Genomic DNA, 16632 nt, shown 5'->3' with positions numbered 1-16632 from the left:
CGGTGGCCACAATTAACAAGTAAACTGTACGGGTATGTACAGGGGTGGAGTGAAGACGAACCTAGTGTGTGGCAACGAGCCGATATTTATTTAAGTATATAATTATATTGAGACGAATACACTAAACCCATCATCAAAGTTCTATGTGTTTGAGTATGAAATGATTATCCATTTTTACTCGTATTCCACGTTATATTCGTGGTAGGCCCTCTAGTAACTTCTGTTACACGTCAATTCATGCATTTTGTTTGTGTTTTTACAAATAGCACTTCATTCTCGGGAGTTACAGTGAACCATTTTTAGACATACCTATGTAACTTTTTAATTAATTTGTAGTAATTAGGTAAAGTGGTGGGATGTCCTTCATAAAGAGCTCTATTATGCTCTTGTAGAATGAATTCACTACAGTTGTGTAGCTTGTGTAATGCAGATTATTATAATTATGAAACAAATAGCTCCCTATTCAGAAAAAAACGCTAAAGGAATACATGTAGCATGCAATTCGATGTGTGGTCACTATACCAGGTATTATACCTATGTGTATCATTATTATATAGTTTATGTACTCGTAAGTGTATCTATCTTTGTATTTTATTTTTTTCTATGTACAAGAATGTGTGGGGGGAAGGGGTTATAACTAGGTACGTAGGTATTTCATAAAAATGCACAAAAAGACAATTCGAAGGTAAACAATTGCCGTTTAGACATTTGATTATGATTTGGTTTTGAAATTCGGAACAAAACAGTCGTTAAAATCATAAAACTGAAATTTTTATTTCAAAATGTTCCTTATTACGTTGTATATTATGAAGTTGGATAATATTAATTCTTTCACGAGTCGCGTAAACTGTGGAATGCAGACATGTCGGGTTTTATCATAATAAATAACTTTCACCGCCGTACCCGCCGAGCTTATTAGTTGTTTTAATTAGTCATATCTACGCCATAATTATAATAAATACTTAAAATCCCGTTGAATGCGATAACGCTAGAATTTTAATAGAGTTTGCTAACGTTAATATAAATATTTTACTTGTTTATGTAGAATATACCTATATAAGTAAAAAATCTATTTGTTTTCGTTGTAGATAGGTTAAGAAGTAATAATAATTACCTATCGCATTGGTAAACTAGGTAATTAGGTGCTCAAATAAAAGTAAGTTTTATTTTTTAGTGGACCGCTATGATGCTGTTTACTTTCCGAAAGACTAGATAGCTGGATCAAATATAAATTACAAAATACTAATCTAGAAATAAAAGCCAGTGTAAGATGACAAAATCTAAACCGAAAAATTTTCTGACCCGGTCGGGACTTTTTCGATTTAAATTTTCCCTAAGCCCGGGTAAGTGCTATAAAAACAAAAATATTAAAAATTATTAATCACATTTTTGTTTTTGAGTGATTTACGAATTTTAATTATGATTTACTTACATAACGAAGAGTGCGATATAATTATGATCACGATTATTGATGACGCCGCCATAACGTACGTACAAATTCTCTTCTAATTCCATAAAAATCGTATAGACATTTCGTAAAAAGTATCTCATTTGGGTTGAAGTCTCCTTGCCTAATACCTCCGTCGTAAAACTTGTTCACAGGTAGAGAAAATAAACTAGTAAGGGAGAGTGGCCAGTGAAAGTCTAGACCCAGGCAGTAAGATGCGTCTAGGTAACCTAGATCACGACAGGTTGTCCTATGACGTAGATTATTGCTTCTCTAAGCGTTTCTAAAAGTTTCCATAAACTACAAGTCATTTACTTGGCATGCAAACCATGTCAGGTTCAATAACAAACCTGGCACTAGGGTTGCTGACGTTGGTTGTTAACCAAACAACCCACAGGACAGAAGAAAAAGGCGTAACTTACCTACGATCGTAAATATTACAGACATAAGAGTATTCTTTCTTAAGCGTTGATGGCAATTTACCGGGTTCGCCGGTTCTATACGGATCATGATATGCATATTGGGACTTTGCACAAAAGTGGATGCTAGTTGTCTTCTGATTACTAGTAAGTGGCTCCCTAAAGGGTATTAGAAATTACAAGTGTGATTGCTGTATCTTTGTTTACAACCGTATTGAATCTGCGTACTTTCTATGCATTGTAATGAACATACGATAGAATAAACGCATTCCATGATTTTTCTTTACTGCCATTCCACAAGATAAATTACATCGTATAATAATGCTAGCGCCATATAATTTACACCTATTGTTACATTTACCCGTCGTTAAAGAATACTTTGTACAATAAAGAGGGCGAATTACGAAACTGTTAAAAATAGATGAAGATCACGCTATTCATGACCACTCATTAATGTTCTAAATATATAACACGCAACTGATGAATGCGCCTGAGCATACTACAGAGCAATTTGTATATTCGCTCTGTAGGTATCTTACGGGGTGGCTTAAAGGAAATAAACTCTGGTCTCATGGTGATACCATCAGGCAATAATGATAGGTGAGATATTCTTCTATCGGTTGGGGTGTAACTAAGTTGTAAGGTGTGTTACCTACCAACCTCATCAACCCTGCTGTCAGGATTATTAAAGAGCAGCCAAAGGCCCCTGGCGCGACTCATATGTAACGACTACGTACGGAACCAACGGTTTAACGTGCCTTCCTTTTTTTTTGACGTGACTTATTGTAGATTTGCCGCAGATGGCATTAACTACTTGGCCGGACAAATGGGGAGCGCTGAAGGCGTTCACCCGGTACAACGTTTAAGACATCAGACCTGAGATTGCCCAATTGGCCACGAACATCGGCTCAGGGCGTCGTCTATGAGAAAAAATATTTGAAAGAATTAATCGACTCTAGCGGGTCGATAGCGATAAGCGCTGATTGAGGAAAAATCGTCGACCACACCGGCGGGGTCGGTATCGGTGCCTTCCGAAGCACGGATCATCTTACTTTTGGACGATCAGGTGATCAGCCTACAATGTCCTGACCAAACTAGGGATCACAAAGTGTTTTTTGTGGTTTGTCCCCACCGGGATTCGAACCAGGGACCTCCGGATCGTGAGTGCAACGCTCAACCACTGGACCAAGGACACCGGGTGAGATATTGGTAGGTGTTGCTATCAAACACTCACCTGGCAGATAGGTTAGATATCAGACAGATTATCAGCATGTAGTTAATTGGAACTTCTGGAGTCTAATTTTAAATAGAATAGAATAGGAATTGTTTATTATAATTTGATAAACTGCACTCCATATTTTGGTAGTAGCCGTAATAATAAAACTTCTCATCCCACTTCTGGCAAGACTTGTTACAAACGCGTTATTATAACGGAACAGTAAAAAGTGGTTGCGTATCTTGTTACTACAGTGACATTTACAGGACGGTGCTAAAAAGAAAAGCGAGTAGCGTCTCTTTGACGGCGATAAAGCGACGGGCGGGCTACTAATATGTCGCTAAAAAACTAAAACTGCCCCCTACATGATTCCCTTTAGATGGAAAAAATAATTATGTAGTTTTAACCTCCTAAGGGCGATATTTCCAGGCACAATAGTTAAACAATCGAGTTTGGATTTTAAAAGGACGTTCAGTCTTACGACTTTAAGACGATTCCTGAATTACCCGTATGGACGGTCAGGGTTTTCATCTCACTAATTATACTACCTTCATTCAGTTTAGCTCGGCACTAGAGATGTAAATATTCTCTGAACCACAAACTCTGGATGATGATTTTTAAGGAGTGTATTCATTACGAATTGACCAAAAGAAAGAACATAATAAAGAAGATCAATGGTCTGCGGGCCATTGCCAATTCAGCGATTTTATAAAAAAAAACACCTAACCAAGTCAATTACATTTATTATATACTAGCTTCACGTTGCTTCGCCTTGTCCGCTACTCGCCCACTTTGAAGCAAGTGCCAGTAAGCTTAAGGACAGCACTGCGAGTTTGCGACATTTAATTTGCGATCCATCACGGAGTGCTCTCGGCTACAATATCGCCTCAAATTCCCCCCGAGACTTCGACGAACAATAAAAATATTGCTTCTTTTGTCATTTGTTTTCTCGCTTCAAATCAGCCAGTCTACAATAGAGGAAATATTATTAAAATTGAAAGCATGTTGGAAGTTTGTTGACTAGTGTCAAAAAAATAGTAGTACGTTAAGGAATTGAATCCTTCTAGTTAGTTGTGTAATAACTAAGGATGTTATAGGTAGGTACATAATATATGTTACATAAGACGCATAGTAGGTACTTTACTACTACTTTTTTTTGGAGAGTTAGAGAGCGTAGTAATTAAGTGACCCTTAATTATAATAATATTAATAATCCTTTCAATCTAATCAACCCTGGTGTCAGGGTTACTATTGAGCCGCTAAAGGCCCCTGACATGGCTCATGCAACGACTACTTACTTACATCAATAAGGTTGATGAGGTTGAGGGAACCCACACGATAGAAGAAGATAATCCTTTACTTAGTACCGTTACACTGTACACACATCTATCATTCTCATTACTTACCACAATCTAAGTACAGTAGGACAAGTGTTTTCCGTTAATTAAAATAAAAAAAAACTGGTGATAAGCAGATCTTTACCCGGTGTAGGTAATTGGTATTTTAAACGGTAGGAATGATGATGTCAACTGTTCATGATAATTGTAACGTTAATTCATTAGGACATAATACAGGGTGTTAGTGACATTGTAACGAATACTGGTGGGGATGATTCAGACCATGATTCTGAGTTAATATCAAGTGGAATTTTCTGTCGCAAAATTCATGTTTTTTTTTTTAGTTTTTTTTTTTAATTATTTTCAGTTCTATCCTTTTGCGATGGAAAATTTCACTTTTTATTATTAACTCAGAATAATGATCTGAATAAACCCTCTCAGTATTCGTTACGATGTCACTTACACCCAGTACAAGTACGTACAGGTAGCCATACAAGTAGATATGTGTGTTAGTGACACCGTAACGAAAACTGAGGAGGATGATTCAGACAAGTGGAATTTCCTGTCGGAAAATTCATTAAAATTTTAGTGCTTTTTAAAAATTGTTTTCAGCTCCATACTTTAGCGACGGAAAATTCCACTTGATAAACTTAGAATCATGGTCCGAGTCATCCCTCAAAGTTTTCGATACGATGTCAGTAACATCCTGTATAGTAACATACCCACATAAACTAACACGCATGTTAGTCATACTTAAATAGGATTCGGCCTTGTCTACAAAATATTAGGCGTCCTACACATGTGGTGTTGGGTTACTATTACAATGACACTATTACCAGAATCAAGGCATGTAGGTGGATGCATACGATGACGACCAATTGATATTAACTGGATGCTATTGTTACCTACGTTCATAAAGTCTTGACGGATACTTACAATTTAAAAAGATATCATTTTCAAAAAACATTTGCTTAGATATTTTATCTGCAAGATATGATCGGCCCTGCTGATCCACATTTAAATAAGCTATTTCTCTCAAACAGTCAACTGATCAGACACTTAGCTACCTAAATATTAATAATATTTTATGTTCATTGAGTTATTTTTAGCTGTTGTCAAAATACTGCCAACGAATATATCTAAGTAAATAAGTTATTACCACGTAAGATGGCAATAATAAAAACAGAGCGTCAAAGTTCAATAGCGTTTTATTAAATTTTGACAGGATTAAATCTGGATGCGGGCAGCGCAGGACCGATCGTCGTGGAGATCCTTGGGGGAGGCCTATGCCCAGCAGTGGGCGTCGTACGGCTGATGATGATGAAATCTTAATAGAGTTTTTACTGGAATATAATAGTCTAATAAATAACACGTTTCAACGGCCCATCGATATCACGATACTATAAATCGCATCACTTCTATTTAATATGTAATTTTATTGAGGTACTTTCCAGGCTACGTTCACCAAAAACAATTAGATTCCGCCTATTTTCTCATTACTCGGGTACATTAATAATTAATCCAAAATATACTGTAATGGCAGAGGCATATATAAAAATAATTGTTGCTTGATATTTGGATCACTTTACGTATAGAATTGTGTTGCTACCTATATTGCTTCTCTTTATTTTTATCAGAATAATAATGGGTGGAAAATGTAGTTGAAGCTGGGTGTAATAAAAAGGGTCATAGTAAAAGGGTCATAAGATAACATATGCATAAGTATGTATCTTATCCATTAAATTAGAAGGTTATAAGAAGAAAAATCTGTACAGCGCTATGTTGTTTTACAATCGACCACATTGTCCACGTATAAAATATTTTCGTTAAGTTTATTTTATTATATATGGTAATCCCTGAACATAAGCAAATAGGTACAAACTACCTTCCAAGTACCTTATAAGTACGATAGATTGCTAATAATTTGTGTTGTTGCAGTATATGTTCGACAACGGGACTAACGAAGATAGTCTCCTGACCAAAGACAAGTTTCTAGAAGTAAACGCGCGGATGAAGGTTCGGCGAGAGTATCTGAGGAATGAGTGCTCCAGGACCGGCTTGGATGACTCCAGCCACAAGGCGTCTGCCTGGGAGTACCTTATCAACAGACAGTACCACGTCATATGGTAAGAGTCTTATTTATTTCCTACTTTTGTTGGTTGTTAAGTTGTGGTTGATAAGCGAACTCAATAACACTTCGATATCATTTTAGAAACACAGTATTTTAAAATAAATTCTAAAAAATAATAATAGTTTAACTAAATTATTTTAATATAAAACTAATTTCGCAAACCAGCTAAATTTCTTCGAGACGGATTGGTAAACTCTTCTTGCCTAAGTAGATTTCTACATTTGCAAACATACATACATAGGTACATAAACTGACTCCTATCTCCCACCGGAGTAAGCAGAGACTATTCGATTCTGTCATACTTCTCTTGCTTCTTTCACAGTAGATTTTTTTTCGTTCAGAGTAGATGGCACTGAACCTTTTCTAAGAACATCTCCAATTTGCAAACATATTCCAATAAGGTTAGCTGGAAGAAATCCCAATTAGGGATAAGCTCGCCTATGCTTTATCTAACGATAAATTATCTGTAAATTTCAATTTTAAAGCAATAACGAGTATACAAACAAACAAACATTGTCAGTTATAAAAACAATATAGCAATGTTATTTACATGCGGGTGGGCCATAAGCTGCGCCGGATGGGTGGGGCGGACCCTGTCTACTGGTCAACTGGATGATTGATGGCCTTTGTAACGATAAGTTTCTATAAAACTCCTTGTTAAGCGAATACCCAAACGAAAAATGATATTAAGAACATTTTAAGTGATCCGTATCCAATATGCGAGTTTTACTGCGGATAAAATGCGGTTTAGTCTAAGAATAAAATCATGTTTGGAATCGTGAGTAATCGTTACATGATCCATGTCAGGGGCCTTTGGCGGCTCAATAATAACCCTGACACTAGGGTTGATGAGGTTGGTAATTCACTTCACAACCCACACGATAGAAGAAGAAGAAGATCATGGATTACGTGATGGAGAAACCATTGTGAATATGTATTGTTATTGCCTCTATTTATACAAGTTTAGACAAAAGTAACCTACTAAGTTTATACATTTGGCTTCTTGCGACTTGTCGTTTTGTATATCCCAATAGCAAACGAGCGTGAGTCTACGTTGAACTACGTAATAGAACATGGCTGGTACAGTATGCGCTTTCGTTATTTTGTGGCCATAAACTTGAAAGGGGTTCTACAGCCTTCATAAATTTTACAACATAGCGTGGTATTTGAATGTTAACAGTACCTATACCAAGTATTGAAATATGATGTAGGTAAGTAGGTATTAGAATTCAGAATTAATTCTAATGTATTCAATAGATAGGTACTCATTTAAACAAAACGCACGATTTAGTATGCAAAGACTAGTGACGCAAATCCTGTTGTTGCGAAATTTAATAAATTAGCTAGACTAGGAATTGTGACTACATAATTGTATTTAAAAAGCGTACGTTTCAGTGAAATGTACCTAGACGCTACGGCGTAGGTAAAAAAGTTGTTTAACATTCAAACAGTTGATGTTGTTTACTACTAGTTACTTACCTAGGTACTTACCAGGTAAATCGCGTACAATTATATTGTTAGAAAGTTCGTGAAGTGATTGCGGTGGTAAAGAATGATAGATGAATACAGTCAATGCCCTAACATAAGCAACTACCTATCATGCACTAATATTACCCTAATAAGTATGCCTGTTTAGGTAGATGCTTAATGTTAGCGCACTGGTGACGTACGATTTCCATCAATCGGTCCTACAGCTTTGAATTTGTTTACCGGTTGTCAGATCCCGCCAGAATATAGATAAGCTTGAAGAGCCGCTAGGGCGACCTTAACTGGTAAGCCAACAATACCACGACATTACCAACCAATGGATCACCCGCTTGAAGAGTCGCGGGCTAATGGCATCGTAAAATGAATACAAAGATGTTTTCCACTCGCCCGCATCGCATATAAGCGGTTATCGGTTTTACGATTATTGAATCACGACGATTACCATCCATTTTCTACTCCATTTCTAAGTTTTTATTACTATCCTCATGTCGTATCTATAGGTAATTTACATTTTTACGAACCCGTAAATGCCGATTATCTACGTAGTTGCAAAAAAAGTTTTAACACTGCAACGGTATCGTTTCCTACAATTACTTTGTATCCGTTAGTTAAAAGCGTATACAAGTTCCATTATCTCCACAATCTTACCTACAAAGTTTGAATAAGTCTACTCTGTTGGCCCCTCAGCAGGTGATGTTTATACGAGTACAATAGACAAGTGAACAAACATTGTTTATTAGCCGACCAAGGCCTTCACTCTAACCATAGAACAAGGTATAATACTACGTTCAAACTCTCCGCTCCCCGCCAGCGGCTGAGCTAGGTTTACCTCACCCGCCCTCAGTCTTACTTTAGTCTTCAATCGTATGGCGTCAGACGTCCCACGCACAGATGCGCGTACGTCAATGTATAATGTCTGTGTAAAACGATGTGTTTGGCATGAAGATATGAAGTGTCCGGGGTGCCCTCTAACTCAGCTTAAAATGTAATGAAAAGTAATAATTTAGATGGAACCTACATCTTTGCATGCACTAGAACTCTAAAGATAAGTTAACCTATCAAAATTAGGTATGCTTTAATATTAATATGAAATTTAACAATCGCAACTATTTACTAAACGTACACAAAATAATTTCAGGTGTAACATATTCAAAGCGGCATCCTCATCTTGGATGTATAACTTCAATTTGATGGCCAACTACACAGCAGCGTACTTGGACAAAACGAAGGAAGTGTTACTAGAGCTAGCTAGGAAGAAGTACGGGAGACCGTCAGCGGAGATGGTTAGGAAAGCCCAGGTCGACTCCATATCGTTCCTGATCGTTAGACATCCACTTGAAAGGCTTGCGTCAGCCTACAATGACAAGATAGTCCACGCTTGGCCGAAATCCTTACATGACATATTGGGGCGAAGGATCGTACAGAGGTATCGGAAGGTAAGCAAATGTTTGAATCTTTGGAATAGGTAGGTAGAACAGGAACATTGTACGCATTACACAATGTTTCAATGCATATCCTAAACTACACATCAGTTTTCTGACAGCTGCTTTTCTAGAACACATTTGAATACAATGCATTAGCTGCAAAAAGTTGATAAGATAAATAGGAAAAACAAATCCTTTTCATCGCATATCTTAATGTTTTCTTCTCTGTACTAGAAAATGGCAGTGCCTGGAAAGCCGTTGCCAAAACAAACGTATCCAGTTTTCGAAGAGTTTGTTGCCTACATTCTGGATGAAAAGAAAGCGGGACGATCCCTCGACATGCATTGGACTCCCTACACTGATTTCTGTACGCCTTGCAAATTCGACTTTGACGTTATCCTCAAGTTTGAGACTTTGGATGTGAGTATTTTATACTTTATTTTATTATGTAAGTACTTCTTATTGAGTTATTAATGTTCCAACGCGTTGATTATAACTGCGCAAGACTCAGGGTCTGTCATTTAGCACCGTGTATCATGAAGCACATTAATGGAAGAGGATGCGAATCGGGTCCTTGAGGAGGGAGGAACCTTTACTCCCTTCCTTAATAGATAAGCAGTTTTAGTACCTTACCTAAGTTATTCACGACAATCTATTTTGCCTTTCAGTTTAAAAGCCTCTAACCTAAGTATAAGTAACTAGTTGGTAATTTCGATGAAACGTCATTTTAACGACCAAGGTTTCTCTATGAAATCGCATGATTACTAGATGTTTGCGCAAGTTCGTCCTCACTGTTACAAAGTTATAAGACCCACTAGTTAGAATTCAGATGAATTTTCTCATGCCTATTATAATGTCAAGTTACAAGAACTTGTGAAACGTCGAAATATACATTTTCATTTCATTATATACATTTCGCTCGAAGCGAAACATGAAAATGCTATTATTTTTTTGTTACCGATGTAATACTTATAGCTGATATACCCTATATACGTAGTAAGCAGTTTGAGTAGGTATCATCTTAAATTGATTTGGAAATATAGTGAGTACAAGGTGAGTGTTTGTTCTCAGGAGGACCAGCGCTTCCTGATCCAGCTGGCTCGCCTCCAGAACGTGGTGAAGCCAGTGTGGAAGAACGGCTACGGCAACACGCGGCACGACCTCAGCACACTCTACTCACGCCTCCACCGCTCGCAGCTGGACGGTCTTTACAACTTGTACAAGTAAGTATACACGCTACGACTAGAGAATCTACTGAAATTAAAGTATTTTTCACCACTTGCTGACAAACTGTGGTGTCATAACTTTGCATGTCTTATTAAATCTATCATGTTTTTGATGAAGGAATAAGGGAAAGCAACATTGAATAAACGTCAATATGTTTAAAGGTACATCTAATTTCATCATAATTCATTCCTAACACCACTTGAGACAACCGCTATAAAGTATAACAAGTGTTAATGCCAAGCCGATCCAATAATCCTAATTGACACCACTTACTAAACGAGTCGCTTACAACACAAGTAATTTGTCAAAATGTACATCGGCCAGCATAAGTGGCGATCCAATTAGGTTTATGAGAAACATCAGCTCTATTGAGTGATGATTGAATGGCCATGATATGGCGAATATGTTGGACGCACTAAATACAACATCGACGCAAATTGAGAACTGCCAATTACACAGTGAACGGTCCATAAAGCGGCCAAACGGCCAAACTCAATTAACCCCTGACCAATCTGTTCCAGATATGACTTCAAGCTCTTCAACTACACCATGGACAATTTCTACGAAATGCTGAAAGAGGACAAATAACGGACTTGCTCTCTATTTTGTCCAAATCTTTGTCTCTATCTGGCTTTTACCAGATTATTCCGTTATCCGGAGGTCTAGGAAACTATATGGAGTGCCTGTGATTGCTCCGTTAGGTTCTTCAGAATTTAATTTCGGACACTTCAGGAAATTTCGGTTTCGGACCTGTAGGTATATAGAGTTGCCGATCTTACAGCAAATAATGCTTTTATTGTTTGCCGAACGTTCATTGAAGGTTGATGACTAAAAAAAGTTCATCAATAATAGGGAAAGACTGATCGTTAGCCAGAAATGATTGATGGTAACTGTATCGATCCGTCGCGGGTGAAGTGAGAGGCACCCTTAATGTCAATTTACGATATCGTCAGCGTACTAGTGAGTGACGAATCTCATTTAATTAAGTTTTTCAGGAGTGAGAACTAGAGATATTATCACGTTAATACAGGCTGTGAATATCGCACAAAAATAGTAAGGTCAGAACACAAGAACTCTGCAAATTTAACTTACTAAATTTATAGTCGATAATAAGACTGTCACTATGTTTGAATTTGCTGAATGATTCGAATCGGAACTCGAAATGACAAGTCCTTCAGGTACAGCGTATCATTGTGGCAGGTTTCACTTCATAATACATAAGCAAGTACATGAATAAGATTTAAACCATTTGTCAGCAAAATAAGTAATTTCTCAGAAATGAGACAATTGTATGATGTATCGAGTACAACTACACAAACCATTTTATATAGGTACCTAATATGAGGTTTCGGGTATGAAAGCCAGAGTGCATTCATTGTTTATTCAAGACACCAAGCAAGTGTAACTGTTGCAATATTATTGTTCGTTTAGATCGCGGTATTAACACAACAGTTCCTTGGAAGAAGGCCTATGATTGTTACAAATGAAGTTATAAACAATTTGTTGGAGACATTAGTCAGTAGAACATTAGCGAGCATAGATTTAGTTTTGTACCGTCGATACAAAATTCCTTAGTGCTTCCATAAGATAGGATTATGGATTTAGGCTACGTTGTAAGATTATAATAGATGAATCAGGCGCTGCTTTCAGCAGCCTGGTAGGTACTTAAGGTGCAATGTTAGTATTCAAACTGTAGGTATGCAAAGCGAAAACTGAGTCTTTGATGCAAACTAAATATCGAGTATTTAAAAAGAATGTCTTCGTTTTTGTTTTTCCAAATTCAATATTACAAGTTTTTATTGTATTTCCTTTTTTAAATTAAACCTAGGTCGAGCACTCACGTTGCACTTTAAGATCAAGCTTATAAACAAAATTTTTGAAATGAAATAAACTAATAACTAAGTAATAGTTAAAAGAGTAATAGTTAAGTCACCTTTGAAATATCTAATATACCTAAAGTATTGTTTTAGCTACTTTAGGTAAGCTATTCAACTTCTCAAAATTACGTAGGTATAAGCGATCATCGAAACTTACCTTCACTTTTCAGATTGCTTATATTTCATTACATTGTGTAGGAGAAATAAAATTGTAGATGTAATGTATGGTTAGTTGCCGGGCTAGCGCACGATCGTGATTGATGGGTTTCAGGTCATTCTCATATTAAATATTAGGAAAGCCACGAACAGAATATACCTATCCAAGGGGTGGCCATATCCTAGGGTTACCGTTCTCTCGTCGGCTCACTCATATATGAAATAAAATTGCTTGGATTGTCTTAAGGCCTCATTACATTACGCACGATGCGTCGGGTGTACCTATAAAATCTATGGCGAAATCGTGGCCCTGTGTAGGGCCCTGTCTATCCAATGCATCACGACGCAACGGGCCCGATGGATCGCGTAATGTAATGGGGTTTGACACGATTGTGAGACCCTATTATTACGGCGATGGGAGTGGGTACTGACAGAACATTTTTAACTGCTGACTTTGCAAACTGACGTATCTGCAATTTTTTGCTATAATAATTTGTTTCTTATTGACAATAGCAAAAGGTGCAAATTAGATTAGCCAAAAAATTCAGATAGGTTAATTAGCGACGAAGTGACCCGATGATCGATTTAGTCAGGTAGTGTTGTGATTGTGACTGTGAACCAAATGATGGCTACAGCTAACACTACAGCTACAGCCCTACTTGGTTCGCCCGTCATTTCGCTACACTTTACCAAGTAGTTAGGTATAATATCGTGGCTGACTTTGCTAACTGACGTATCTGTAATTTTTTGCTAAAGTGATTTGTGTCTTATTGGCAATTGTAAAGGTGTAAATCAGTTTCTACAAAAATTGCAGATAGGTACGTCATTTCGCGACATCAGCGACTAAGTATAATTATGGTCGACATCGATTGCGAGACTTGCGCTTAACCCTTTAAGAAGTAGAATGATGCCATCCGTATGATCCAGAATATTGTATAATCTTAATATAAGTACAAACTATAATCATACTACGAGTTAACATAAGACAAATTGTACAGGTATCGATATGATACGAATTGTTGAAATTCATAATTATGTTTATTACGATTTTTAAAAGTAATTTTTAAAGTTTAATAAAATAGTTTTCATATATTTGATCATTATTAAGTACAATGCCATGGTTACCGATACTTTAAATGTTATTTTGTGTCTTCTGTTTCTATTATCAATACTGTCTACTTTCTACTTGGTCAATTTATATTTTAGCTTGTAACTTTACTGTTTGTTGTCATAGATTTGAAAGGTAGAAACAAAAGATTTTCATAATTAAATAGTTTGAATATTTGAAAAGTTAGCTAATTTCTAGGATACTACTTTCTTAAATCGGCTGACTTAGACTGCCTAGTAATGTTATGGGTTCGATAGGTGTCGGCATGTAGGACGGTAAGGATTAACTAGGGAATGCAATCCCGATATCGCGAGATCTCGTCTGTTATTTCGGGATCAATCCCGAATATGACGAGATCCCGTTCGAGATTGACGAGATTGGGCGACAGTAGTCTTTTAATGTAGGCAGCTTTGTTTTTTTACGTAACTACTTTCAAAATCACCCGTCTACCTTCTAATCTCGTTGAGTTATATACTCTTTGTTTTGATTATGCTGATTTCGAAAAACTTTAATTTCTTTCAAAAATATTTTGTTTTAATTAACCTCACTATCACAAATAAGCAGTTTTCATCGTTTTCAGCCATCCTAACCTTACATTGTTTTATGAACTAGACGAGATCCCGAAAATTTCGGGATTTCGTGGGATTGATATTTGCAATCCCGCGGGATCTCGAATTCGCGATCTCGAGTCGGGATTACGTTCCCTAGGAGTAACATTAGGCTAGTCTTGTTGAAGCTGATGATGCTGTAGCTTTCTATACCATAGATAATAAGTTTAATAAAGTTGTTTTTGAATACTCGTTCCGATATTTACCTGTTAGTTTAAATACAGTGTTGTTTAAATAAGTATTATTGCGTTTGACTACGGTCTTGAAAACAACAACTTATTTTAGTCATAAAGTACAACAGCGATCGATACGTACGAACGAACTCGCGTGTTTAATTTTTTAACAGATATAAAAGGGCCGATCGTGTCACCGCTGCATCGCAAATTTCGCAACTGAATTATTTATGTAAATAACGTGCAATTCATCTAAAAAGCAATACCTATTGCAATTTGACATTTGCGCATACAAAAGTAAGTGCGTAAAGCAAACAAATGTCAAATAACAAAATTGCTTTTTAGATGAATTGCTTTGATGTGGCCGTTTTAACCCCCCAACATCGACCCATTATACAGAAAAGTTACACAAAAATAAATGAAGTATCTGACTCTCAAGCTAGACCAATCTACCCATGACTTAAAAATCGGCCAAAGCTTTTTGGACCAGTTAATTTGTTTTTTTTTTTTCTAAGCTACTTAGTAGAATGCGGCTCAAATCTAAAGTACATTTCCAACTTGTTTTAAGGTTTTATTTGTTGTATAAATTATAAAATTATTTCATTGTGTCGTGTTATATCTACTTCCCTTCTTACTGAATGTTACAAAGGTAAATTGCATTGTAAATAGATAAAGGAATGAAACTGCGTTTTTGAGCCACTGCACTGTAGATCTTGTTTAATAATCGAGATTATTTTAAAATATTCAATCGTTTTGTATTCTCTATTGACAATAACTTAAACACAAATAGATGTTATTATAAAAATATGCATTGATGAAATGTGTTCTGAGGGGTCTGCATGGCAACGGCGCCGTACGATATCCATCTACAATAGATACCATTCGCTGCGTCTATTGGTCGAAACCTTCGATATAAGTAGCGGCATGCGCGGCGCGGTTGCTGTGCCGCGAGAGCTAAAATCCTACTTTAAGTATAAAACGTAAAAAAAAAAAAAAACATAAACAGCCTATTACTAGGTACGTCCCACTGCTGCTACAAGTCTCTTCTTAATCAACCGAAGGGGGTATGGAGCATAATCCACCACGCTGCTTCACTACGGGTTGGTGGAGATGCTTTCCGCCTAAAAGCCGGGACCAACGGCTTAATGTGGCCTTCGAAGCACGGAATCATCTTATTTTTTCAGACAATCACGCGATTCAAGCCTGCACAATCCTCACCAAAGAAAGGACAGTCTCACAAAGTATGATTGATTTATTTTGCATTAGGTACTTCATGGTAACAACAAAGCAATAGACAAAATATGAATGGTGAAAAAAAGGTAGGTACCTAAAATAAAAAGAGGGCACAAAAGCTCCCTTATTGATTGCTGTATCTTGCATTAATTTCTTATCCAATTTCTCCCGAATATTATTGTCAATAGAGACTTAACAATAACGACGAACAATTTAATTTCTATAGAGTGTATGTATAGTAGTTATTATGGAATGAATATTAGACCAAAAGTATGGCCTATGATCGTAATTGTAATGGTGCTATAGTCCTTTAGATTTGATCTCATATCAGAATGTGAGACGCGGATGCCGAACGAGTTGTTGCTTATTGATTTATAGATTCCAAAAGTAAAATCAGTTCTGTTTACATAATGTTAAAGATTATTCTTAGTACTTATAGAGAAATAAATTATTTAATATTTCAATGTGTGGTTTTATTTCAATCTACCCTGGTTTATACCCGTAAAGAGTTTTTAAGCCTAGAAGGCATATCTGTAGGTAAGTAAAAAGTGCCGACTGTATGATTATTAATTTGTATAATGTTAACTATGTATTTTAGGTTAAGGTATATATTTCTATGGGTGTCAAAAAGGCACACGATGTAAATCATCAAAAAAACAATATTGCAATTTGATAGTCGTTTGCATTGCGCACTTACTTTTATATGCGCAAATGTCAAATTGCAATATTGCTTTCTTATGAATTGCTTGCCATTTTAACCCCCTGATATAAATAAATAAAAAATAAGT

General features: G+C 36.5%; 1 protein-coding gene across 2 annotated transcripts in view; it reads left to right on the top strand.

Moving 5' to 3' along the window:
* The window catches only part of LOC126374564 (carbohydrate sulfotransferase 11), a 51782-nt gene extending 35474 nt beyond the window's left edge, over positions 1–16308 (top strand). For both annotated transcript variants that reach the window (XM_050021231.1, XM_050021232.1), the window contains 5 exons: positions 6358–6545; positions 9177–9474; positions 9697–9882; positions 10534–10685; positions 11211–16308. In XM_050021231.1, the coding sequence (XP_049877188.1) occupies positions 6358–6545; positions 9177–9474; positions 9697–9882; positions 10534–10685; positions 11211–11277 (891 nt within the window). In that variant the 3' untranslated portion in view covers positions 11278–16308. The remainder of the gene's footprint in view (positions 1–6357; positions 6546–9176; positions 9475–9696; positions 9883–10533; positions 10686–11210) is intronic.
* The last annotated feature ends 324 nt before the right edge of the window (positions 16309–16632 follow it).

The sequence above is a fragment of the Pectinophora gossypiella genome, chromosome 17, assembly GCF_024362695.1.
Source record: "Pectinophora gossypiella chromosome 17, ilPecGoss1.1, whole genome shotgun sequence".
Lineage (NCBI taxonomy): Eukaryota > Metazoa > Arthropoda > Insecta > Lepidoptera > Gelechiidae > Pectinophora > Pectinophora gossypiella.
This window is presented reverse-complemented; position numbering and strand designations above follow the sequence as displayed.